This window comes from Sphaeramia orbicularis, unplaced genomic scaffold (assembly GCF_902148855.1).
Source record: "Sphaeramia orbicularis unplaced genomic scaffold, fSphaOr1.1, whole genome shotgun sequence".
NCBI classification, from domain to species: Eukaryota; Metazoa; Chordata; class Actinopteri; order Kurtiformes; family Apogonidae; genus Sphaeramia; species Sphaeramia orbicularis.
Window position 1 is genome coordinate 234873 of NW_021941570.1, and position 12500 is coordinate 247372.

General features: G+C 39.7%; 1 protein-coding gene across 2 annotated transcripts in view; it reads right to left on the reverse strand.

Moving 5' to 3' along the window:
• The window catches only part of calcrla (calcitonin receptor-like a), a 99183-nt gene that overhangs the window by 12199 nt on the left and 74484 nt on the right, over window positions 1-12500 (reverse strand). For both annotated transcript variants that reach the window (XM_030129892.1, XM_030129891.1), the window contains 5 exons: window positions 10322-10438; window positions 8417-8529; window positions 5615-5706; window positions 5349-5475; window positions 4095-4248 (listed from right to left, as the gene is read on the reverse strand). In XM_030129892.1, the coding sequence (XP_029985752.1) occupies window positions 4095-4248; window positions 5349-5475; window positions 5615-5706; window positions 8417-8529; window positions 10322-10438 (603 nt within the window). The remainder of the gene's footprint in view (window positions 1-4094; window positions 4249-5348; window positions 5476-5614; window positions 5707-8416; window positions 8530-10321; window positions 10439-12500) is intronic.

Genomic DNA, 12500 nt, shown 5'->3' on the forward strand with positions numbered 1-12500 from the left:
ACTCAGTAAATACTAAATCAGCCCAGGTTCAGTGTGTGCGTGTGTTTGGTTGGTTTTTCAGTGTCTAACTCAGTTCTGTCCAACTCCTGTTCGTTCAGTTCCACATTCAGTTCAGTCTGATCTGCAGTGGGCCAACCAGTCAAATAAGAACAGAAGAATACAGAAATAATGACAACTGAAAACTATCCTCTGAGTTTTACAGTGAAAAAAGTACATGTACATTATGAACAGGTGTCCATCTACAAACTATCCTGTCAGAAGATGTGAAAACCATGAACAAACTGAAAAAATCAGTGTAATTTGAACACTATTCTGCTTCAGTTTATCATTTACAGACGTAATATTGTTAAAATTGCACTTACTTCTCTTAAGACATTTCAGGTTATTCACAGTTTTTGTGAAATTATACTTTGGTTTAGTGTAAATACATGAAAATGTTTACATTTGAACAGGAAAAAATTGGAGTTGTGAGTATGTATAGGTTATTCCAACAGTATTTTAGTGACCCACTACTGTGCTTCAGTTCATGTGTTTAGGATCATTTCCACATGTTCATTAGAACTGACAGATCACAGAGGATCTACAAACACAACATCTAAGAACAGACAGAACAGTGTTAAAACTGGGCTGATTTCTCTGCAGACATTTCAGGTTCATATTTGTTCAGGTTATTCACTTTTTTTATGCAAAATTATACTTTGCTTTTATTGTAAATACATGAAAATATTTATGTTTAGAAGCAGAAACATTTGGTGTTGGGAGCATTTACAGGTTCTTCTGACAGTGTTTGTCTGGTTCTGACCCACTGCAGACTGAACTGGTCTGAATGTGGAACCTGAACTCAAAGGACTGGGCAGATCTGCAGTGGAATGTTTGCATTTCATACATCCATCCCCAGGGCCGGACTGGACCCTTTGGTGGGCCGGATGTGGCCCCCGGGACGCATGTTTGACACCTGTGATGTCATCAGTTTAATTCCAAAGTACCTGAAGCATTCTGACATCAGAACAGCTGTAGTTCCAGCTCAGACTGGTACGTACCCCAGCCCAGCAGCTAGTACCACATATATGTACCCCAGCCCAGCAGCTAGTACCACATATATGTACCCCAGCCCAGCACATAGTACCACATATATGTACCCCAGCCCAGCAGCTAGTACCACATATATGTACCCCAGCCCAGCAGCTAGTACCACATATATGTACCCCAGCCCAGCAGCTAGTACCACATGTACCCCAGCCAGGCAGCTAGTACCACATGTACCCCAGCCAGGCAGCTAGTACCACATGTACCCCAGCCCAGCAGCTAGTACCACATGTACCCCAGCCCAGCAGCTAGTACCACATGTACCCCAGCCCAGCAGCTAGTACCACATATATGTACCCCCAGCCCAGCAGCTAGTACCACATATATGTACCCCAGCCCAGCAGCTAGTACCACATGTACCCCAGCCCAGCAGCTAGTACCACATATATGTACCCCAGCCCAGCAGCTAGTACCACATGTACCCCAGCCCAGCAGCTAGTACCACATATATGTACCCCAGCCCAGCAGCTAGTACCACATATATGTACCCCAGCCCAGCAGCTAGTACCACATATATGTACCCCAGCCCAGCAGCTAGTACCACATGTACCCCAGCCAGGCAGCTAGTACCACATGTACCCCAGCCAGGCAGCTAGTACCACATGTACCCCAGCCCAGCAGCTAGTACCACATATATGTACCCCAGCCCAGCAGCTAGTACCACATATATGTACCCCAGCCCAGCAGCTAGTACCACATGTACCCCAGCCCAGCAGCTAGTACCACATATATGTACCCCAGCCCAGCAGCTAGTACCACATGTACCCCAGCCCAGCAGCTAGTACCACATATATGTACCCCAGCCCAGCAGCTAGTACCACATATATGTACCCCAGCCCAGCAGCTAGTACCACATATATGTACCCCAGCCCAGCAGCTAGTACCACATGTACCCCAGCCAGGCAGCTAGTACCACATGTACCCCAGCCAGGCAGCTAGTACCACATGTACCCCAGCCCAGCAGCTAGTACCACATATATGTACCCCAGCCCAGCAGCTAGTACCACATATATGTACCCCAGCCCAGCAGCTAGTACCACATGTACCCCAGCCCAGCAGCTAGTACCACATATATGTACCCCAGCCCAGCAGCTAGTACCACATGTACCCCAGCCAGGCAGCTAGTACCACATGTACCCCAGCCCAGCAGCTAGTACCACATATATGTACCCCAGCCCAGCAGCTAGTACCACATATATGTACCCCAGCCCAGCAGCTAGTACCACATATATGTACCCCAGCCCAGCAGCTAGTACCACATATATGTACCCCAGCCCAGCAGCTAGTACCACATATATGTACCCCAGCCCAGCAGCTAGTACCACATGTACCCCAGCCAGGCAGCTAGTACCACATGTACCCCAGCCAGGCAGCTAGTACCACATGTACCCCAGCCCAGCAGCTAGTACCACATATATGTACCCCAGCCCAGCAGCTAGTACCACATATATGTACCCCAGCCCAGCAGCTAGTACCACATGTACCCCAGCCCAGCAGCTAGTACCACATATATGTACCCCAGCCCAGCAGCTAGTACCACATGTACCCCAGCCCAGCAGCTAGTACCACATATATGTACCCCAGCCCAGCAGCTAGTACCACATATATGTACCCCAGCCCAGCAGCTAGTACCACATGTACCCCAGCCAGGCAGCTAGTACCACATGTACCCCAGCCCGGCAGCTAGTACCACATGTACCCCAGCCCAGCAGCTAGTACCACATATATGTACCCCAGCCCAGCAGCTAGTACCACATATATGTACCCCAGCCCAGCAGCTAGTACCACATGTACCCCAGCCCAGCAGCTAGTACCACATATATGTACCCCAGCCCAGCAGCTAGTACCACATGTACCCCAGCCCAGCAGCTAGTACCACATGTACCCCAGCCCAGCAGCTAGTACCACATATATGTACCCCAGCCCAGCAGCTAGTACCACATATATGTACCCCAGCCCAGCAGCTAGTACCACATATATGTACCCCAGCCCAGCAGCTAGTACCACATGTACCCCAGCCCAGCAGCTAGTACCACATATATGTACCCCAGCCCAGCAGCTAGTACCACATGTACCCCAGCCCAGCAGCTAGTACCACATGTACGTACCCCAGCCCAGCAGCTAGTACCACATATATGTACCCCAGCCCAGCAGCTAGTACCACATATATGTACCCCAGCCCAGCAGCTAGTACCACATATATGTACCCCAGCCCAGCAGCTAGTACCACATGTACCCCAGCCCAGCAGCTAGTACCACATATATGTACCCCAGCCCAGCAGCTAGTACCACATGTACCCCAGCCCAGCAGCTAGTACCACATATATGTACCCCAGTCCAGCAGCTAGTACCACATATATGTACCCCAGCCCAGCAGCTAGTACCACATATATGTACCCCAGCCCAGCAGCTAGTACCACATATATGTACCCCAGCCCAGCAGCTAGTACCACATGTACCCCAGCCAGGCAGCTAGTACCACATATATGTACCCCAGCCCAGCAGCTAGTACCACATATATGTACCCCAGCCCAGCAGCTAGTACCACATGTACCCCAGCCAGGCAGCTAGTACCACATGTACCCCAGCCAGGCAGCTAGTACCACATGTACCCCAGCCAGGCAGCTAGTACCACATATATGTACCCCAGCCCAGCAGCTAGTACCACATATATGTACCCCAGCCCAGCAGCTAGTACCACATGTACGTACCCCAGCCCAGCAGGTAGTACCACATATACGTACCCCAGCCCAGCAGCTAGTACCACATGTACGTACCCCAGCCCAGCAGCTAGTACCACATATACGTACCCCAGCCCAGCAGCTAGTACCACATGTACGTACCCCAGCCCAGCAGCTAGTACCACATGTACGTACCCCAGCCCAGCAGCTAGTACCACATATACGTACCCCAGCCCAGCAGCTAGTACCACATGTACGTACCCCAGCCCAGCAGCTAGTACCACATGTACGTACCCCAACCCAGCAGCTAGTACCACATATACGTACCCCAGCCCAGCAGGTAGTACCACATCAGGTGCTGCTTCTCTGCGAACACCGCCACCACGATCAGAGTGTGGAGGTAGATGCCCTCACACAGCATCCAGAAGTAGTTACAGCCGAACAGGTACAGGTGGATGAACTGGGACACTTTACAGCTGGTCTGAAACACAAACACATGCACTGGAGTTAAAGGCCTTCACACTTTACACTGTCCTTCTACACTGGAAAAAATAACTGCAGAATTAACACCAAGAAGTACGGAAGCACATTACATTCACACCAAAACATACATTCAGCTCTGTTTTTACAAGACAATTATCTTGTTAATTCAGAAAAAAAAGTCAAATTTATTTTTTTTTTACTTATTTTTTCATGTAATTACAAGATAATTGTCTTATTAATTCAGAAAAACACAGCCAAATTTTTTTTACTTATTTTTTCTCATAATTACAAGATAATTATCTCATTAATTCAGAAAAACAATGCCAAAAAAATTTTTTTAACTTATTTTTTCTTGTAATTACAAGATAATTGTCTTGTTAATTCAGAAAAACAGACTTTTTTTTTTTTTTTTTCAGAAAACAGTATCTCATTAATTCAGAAAAAGACAAATTTATTTTTTTGGGTGAGTGCAATACGCTTCCGTATAAAAGTTGTAAAATTGCAACATAAAAAACCTGTAAGTGACAATACAACACAAAGTTGTTTATTTGAAAAGATTTTTGTGTTAACGATTGCATCAAATGTAGCTGTAGTTTTTACAGGAAGAGTATGTGAACAAAAGCAGATCAGTTTGTAAGGATGATGGATTTGTATTGTTTTTAGAAAATAAAACTGTACATTGAAAAACAATGCGGTGCCGTTTAAATTGCAAAGACCATAGTGTTGAAATAACAGCGTATTTCCCTTTTTTTAAATATAATAAAAAAAGATCTAAAAAAAGGGGGAAAAATTTACAATTTAACATTTTAAACTTGTAAATAGAGCTGTAACCAATTAATCGACTCAAAGTGATCCAAAAAAATCATTCAACCACAATTCTGCTGAATCAAAGCTTTATTTCTGAATAATTTTAAGCTTAAGATACTTTTTTTATTTCAAAAAACTTTGCCAATTATGACAAATAAATCAAATACTTCACCAGATTAAAGTCCTGACAATCTGTTTTTTTTCTGCTTGAATGTACACGTTCAAGTTCATTTTGCAAAACCATCATAATAAATCTGTGTAAACCTCTGCCGTCATTGCGTCCTCACTTACTGGATTCCTCTGCACCAGCTCCTGATTATTGGCCACCGCCGTCAACCAAATAATAGTGATGACCGAATTAAGAACGAAAGAGAAGAAGAGGTTTTTATGAAGAGTGATCCTCTGACAACTGAGGCTCCTGCAGGAGGACACAGGATTATGAAGATGAGGATGATGATTATTATTATTATCATCATTATTATTCTTATTCTTAGAGCTGGACTTAAACAGACAGAGCACAAACAGACCAGAGTCACATGAACAGTTTATGAACTGACTTGAAATGGAAGAATATTCCAAGAGAGATGAAGAGTGACGTCAGAGAGAGTCCATGACCGATGAGCGCCAAGTAGAAGAGGTTCATGGCAGTCTGAAAGAACACACACACACACACACACACACACACACACACACACACACACACACACACACACACACACACACGTCAATACAGCTGCATAATTTAAAAGGTACAAAGTCTGATATACAGCATCAACAGGACTGTGTGATGGTAAGAATCTGGCGATACGATACAAATCACAACACTAGGATCACAATACGATACACTGTAAAAAAAATTAAAAAAAAAAGAAGATAAAAAACACGTGAAAAAAGTGTATTATTCCGGCAGAGGCGCCAAAAAAATATTGTAAAATAACGGAAAATAACCATCTGATAAAAATACCGTAATTTTCCATCAATCTGTAAAATAAACATGAAAATTCTGTTAAATTACAGATTTTTTTTACTGAAGTGAACTGAACTGAGATCAGTCTGATATTATGAACCACAGGTTTACATTAACACACACACACACACACACACACTCACTCATATACTGTATGGGGCTCATTTCAGAACTGGGGGTACATACATTTGGCGTCTCCCAGATACACTGTTTTTTTCCCAGACAAATCTTTTTTTAATCAGTTTTTAATAACACTACTAATTGAATTGAACTTTAACAAATAATAATGTTTTTTTGAATATTTTTGACTAAATGTATACAGAAAATTTTAGCCTAACAAGTCCCTCCCCATCCAAAACGGACGGTCTTCGGCTCAGGATTCATACATTTCACATGAATTGAAATGAAATAATTTAACATAATTTTCGTTGTTTTGTGCTCACTCTAATAACACCAATAAAATCAGTTGCACAGAATCTATTTTCTGTATTATATGAAATTTCAGTATTAACCCTCCGGTATCTGGGTGTGCTTTTTACGCACACTTTGCACTTCGTGTTAAAAAACTTCATATTATTTTTCACAATTTAAATAAGGTTAGAATTCAAAAGTTGTTCATTTGTGCATGATCTTTAAAATTCTTTCCACCAACTCAAATGTGCACATTGTAAACAAAAGAAAATGGCCAGACTAGCATCTGTCTGCCAAGTGTGCATAAAACGCACTATTTCTTCCATTAGAACCACTGTTTTGGATCCAAAGCCTTTAAGGCAGAAATCCTGCTTTTACTGAGATCTGAGCTTCATTTGAGAGGGGAGGGGCTAAAGTAATTTATTAACGTTGTTCATGTTGCTGTTAATCATTGACATATGCAAGGATGAAAAAATCTAATAATATGTGATACAATTTTTATGTAGTATTTTGAAAAACACAAACAAACATATTTTGTGTTTTTTGCATCAAAAAATGTAGTGACATCATGATGAAAAGAGATCGTTTAAAGGGTTAAAAAAAATCTAAAATGAATGATTAGTTGATCTGTATGATTAGGACTGACCTGGATTTACAAAAATAAAATCAAATTAGAGCAGAAAAATAAATCAATATATTATGTTTAATAGTTTGATTTATAGGTGTGCATTTTACGCACACTTGGTGACAGATGCTAGTATTTTTGAACATTTGACCTAGCACCAAAAATAATAATAATACAAATTAACCAGTGTTGGAGTTAATCACTGACATATGCCAGGATGAAAAAATCAAATATGTGATCCACTTTTTATGGAGTAGATTGAAAAAATATTTTTTTTGTGTGTTTTTTGCATCAAAAAAATGGTTTGTTTCCATTACAAACACAGCATTTAAAGGGTTAAACAATGTGACAGTTATTGAGTATTTGGTATTTTTATTTACGGCTCAAGTTGATGAGATACAAAAAACATGTAAAAGAATTAAAAACCAACTGTATGAACATTTTTTGGACATTATTCCACAAGTGTGTGAAAAAGGCACACTAGGTGTTTAGTAAGGGCCTTGGAGGACGGGGTACCAGAGGGATAAACGAATATATTTTGTGCGTGTCTCTATGTTCTGTTATCTCTGTTCTAAAACTCCATAAAAATGTCCAAAGCATGAGACCTGCATCCTGTGATGTCACTTCCTCTGGCAGAAAACATGTTGAAGGCTCTAAGGTCCATCATTTTTCTACTCCCATTATTTTGTACTAAATGTTTAGGATACACCAATAGTACATTCATTACTTGTCAACTCTGTTATTGTTAAATCATACAGAATCAATCAGGAAACTTTTAAAAACCAATAATATGATCAAATCTATAAAAATTCTATTTTTGTAGATTTTTTTTCTATTTTATACACTATGTACAGACTAAACTATGCATGAGAAATAATGCAATGCTTCATTAAAATGATGTCATTCATACGACAATGACCTTTTCTGTCCTTTAATAAATGTAAATCTACAGAACATGCCGGGGGGGGGGGGGGGGGGTGTCATTAAAGGTCAGCACTGAGGAGGACACATTATTTACATTCAAGTAGAACTTCACCTGAGATCTAATGGGAGAAAATCTGTCGCATCAGATTTGGAATTATGAAAGCCACTGAATGTCTAGCACTGAATTTTTTTGCACTGAAATGAAATATCTGATTTTTTTTTTTTGCACTGAACATAAGTATCTGATTTTTTTTGCACTAAATGTAAGTGTCTGATTTTCTTTTTGCACTGAAATCAGAGGATACCAGCTGTACAGTATTTGAATGTGACTGCAGAACCAGTTTGGGCCACAGTCCTACACACGGCACCTTTAAAGTGTTAAATGTACATCAGGGCAGGACAGTTGCCCCTGCAGGGGTAAAAAGGCCTCACCACTCGTCCTTCGGTGGTGTGTTCGTTGCAGCGGGTGTAGTTGGTCCAGGTGCGGTTACTCTCTGGATGCAGGAACCAGGTTCCAGTGTCTGTGCAGATCTTCGTCACCATCTCTGCAGATCCAAACGACACAATTAGAACAAAACAAAAAAAAACACCAGGGTTCTGAGTCATCAACACGAAAATAAGGATATAGATCTGTTTATGTACACTGTAAAAAACATCTGAAATTTAACTGAATTTTCACTGTTTATTTGACAGATTTTTCTGTATTTTTCAGATCCAGGAAAATATCAATGAAATGACACAAACAGACTGTGATTGTACATGTCAAATGGAAAAGAACAGGAAAAAACTGGAACTGTGAAGAACCACAACATTTACATTTTCAAAAAGAAATTTTTTCTTTTTTCACAGAAAAATACAGTTCAAATACATTTGCAAATGTATCGTAATTTCACAAATATTTCTTTTCTATTTATGAGATTAAACTGTTAATTTAAAGTTTAATACTGTAAAAAAATAAATAATAAAACCAGATAAAATTCCTGACAGTTAACAGTAACAGAAGTATTAGTTCTGTCAGTTGAACCAGACTTGTTTGTTCACTGACAAATATCTTGTGTAATTACAGGAGGTTTCACAACCAAAATGTTGAATAAATGTATTTTTGTGAATGTATAACATGTATAAGCACTGATAAACTGTCCAAATACAGTTTTTATCAGTGGATTGGACAACTGAGTCTGACTGAGAATTATTTATATAAATGAATGAATGAAATCTTTATTTTGGACATGTAGACAGTGAAATAAAAACGAAAATCAACCAGCAAAATATAAGTACTGGTACATAAATGATTGATAAGCAAAAAAAACAACAACACAAAAATAAATACATAAATAATAATAGTAATTATAAATAATAATAATAATAATAATAATAATAATAATAATAATAATAATAATATGAAGAAAACAAATGAAATGAAATTATACATCCTCAAAAAGTAGTAGGAAGAAGTCAAATCTTATGTACTCCTACTCCCAATTACTATTCCTTATGATCATTATATAACAATTATTATTTTGCATGAATATCAATATAATAATAATAACAATAATATAATAACACACACATATCATCAACACATCATTTATAGGTAATTGGATTGTTTTAATACATGTAAATATTATTTATTAAACACTGAAAAGTAAAAAAAAAAAAAAAAAAGCAAAATCTCATGTAAAGTTAGGGGAAAAAAAACTCTTTTAATAATGGACAATTAACGTATGTTTATGAGATGGATATTTTCTGTTATTTTACAGTATTATTTTGGTGCCCCAGCTGCTGGAATAATACTGTTTTTTTATGTTGTTTTTGTTTTTTTTTTTACAGTGTGATCCATAAATTAAAGGCTTCATCAAACTCCTTAAAGCAGTCACACACTGGGCCACAAAAATCCATGTATTACTCGTTCATTTGTTTTTCAATGTAAAACCAAAACTCAAAAATAAAAAAAAAAAAAGACCTGGATGAAAGTGGAGCTGAACAAACTGGACTTCACTGAAGGGGGAAGACTTAACCAAACAACTGTGCTCTGTTTGTCTGAATTTACCAGATACTGTTTTCTGAAAAAAAAAAAAACTGAATTAATGAGAAACTATTTTCTGAAAATAAATAAATAAATAAATTGAATTAATGAGATACTATTTTCTGGAAAAAAAAAATTAAAATTGAATTAAAAAGATACTATTTTCTGAAAAAAATGAATTAAATTGAATTGATGAGATAATTATCTTAATTCAGGTACAGGTTGACAGATGAACCCTTTAAGCCCTGAGTCCTGACTGCAGGTGCAGGTTCAGGTAAAGGTGGAGCCTGTTTAGCAGACCCAGTTCTTACCTGAAGGATCAAAATCTTGGAAATAGTCTGGACAGTGCTGCTCAGAGGTCACCCCTGCCCTGGTGTCGTCCCAACACAACCAGCCATCCCAGGTACGATTACACACAGGCTCTGCAACTACACACACACACACACACACACACACACAGAAAACAAGTAAACACACACTTAACCATCAGACATATATGTGTTTGAACAGGAGTCAGCAGTAGTGTCCCTTCTAAACTCAGCTCCTTCTCCTTCTCCTTCTCTAATTCTAACAGTCATCCCCTTCCTCGTCTGATCAGGTCTGTACTCTATCCTATCATAGGACTGAAACTTACTGTGAAATCATTTGGTTTATGGCTGTTTATTATTATCAACAAATATAATAGGATTTACAGAAACACACAATACAATAACACATATATGTACAAATACATATTTATACACAGACATGTACACACACACACACACACACACACACACATATATATATATATATATATATATATATATATATATATATATATATATATATATATATATATATATACAGGCTGTCCCATAAGTCTCCATACATAGGAAAAATAAATGTTTCTTGACATAAACCATTTTTATTTCTATAATCTGCTCTATATGACTGACATTTTGTCGGGAACACATTTCAATGCGTGTCCTCCACTGCTGAAGAACTAGAAAGAAGAAATATAAAGAAATACATGTTAGAACCATGGAATGTATTATGTCTCCTATGTATGGAGACTTATGGGACACCCGGTATATATATATATATATATATATATATATATATATATATATATATATATATATATATATATATATATATATATATATATATATATATGTACCCACACTTATACATACATGTACATAGATAAAACTGGTGTAATGTGGGACCAGGCTGATGTGAGGAGCTGATGTGTGGACCAGTACACTTCATGGACAGAACGTCTGGGTTTGGGTTCCACTTCACAACATGAAGGAACCGCCTTAAAGGTGCAGGAGACTTTCCTGCCCAGTGTGTCCTCAGGTCTGTCCATCCTCAGGTCTGTCCTCAGTCTCATTGGTCTGTTGGTCTGTCTGTCGTTCCTCAGCTGAATCTCTTCCTCAGTCTGAACACTTTCTTAGTTCCATCCACCACAGACAGACCGTGTGTTTACAGACACAGTCGGCAGGAACCGGGAATCTGAGGAAGTCTGTCACCATGTGCATTGTGGGAAACAAAGGTTCACACAGACGCCTGACAGCAGCAGCTACAGACATGACGCAGAAACAGCTCACAGAGGCAACGGCTGAAACGCAGAAACAGCTGAAACGCAGAAACAGCTGAAACGCAGAAACAGCTGAGACGCAGAAACAGCTGAAACACAGAAACAGCTGAAACGCAGAAACAGCTGAAACACAGAAACAGCTGAAACGCAGAAACAGCTGAAACACAGAAACAGCTGAAACGCAGAAACAGCTGAAACGCAGAAACAGCTGAAACGCAGAAACAGCTGAGACGCAGAAACAGCTGAAACACAGAAACAGCTGAAACGCAGAAACAGCTGAAACACAGAAACAGCTGAAACGCAGAAACAGCTGAAACGCAGAAACAGCTGAAACACAGAAACAGCTGAGACACAGAAACAGCTGAAACGCAGAAACAGCTGAAACGCAGAAACAGCTGAAGTGCAGAAACAGCTGAAACGCAGAAACAGCTGAAACGCAGAAACAGCTGAAACGCAGAAACAGCTGAGACACAGAAACAGCTGAAACACAGAAACAGCTGAAACGCAGAAACAGCTGAAACACAGAAACAGCTGAAACACAGAAACAGCTGAAACGCAGAAACAGCTGAAACACAGAAACAGCTGAAACGCAGAAACAGCTGAAACGCAGAAACAGCTGAAACGCAGAAACAGCTGAGACGCAGAAACAGCTGAAACACAGAAACAGCTGAAACGCAGAAACAGCTGAAACGCAGAAACAGCTGAAACGCAGAAACAGCTGAAACGCAGAAACAGCTGAAACACAGAAACAGCTGAGACACAGAAACAGCTGAAACGCAGAAACAGCTGAAACGCAGAAACAGCTGAAGTGCAGAAACAGCTGAAACGCAGAAACAGCTGAAACGCAGAAACAGCTGAAACGCAGAAACAGCTGAGACACAGAAACAGCTGAAACACAGAAACAG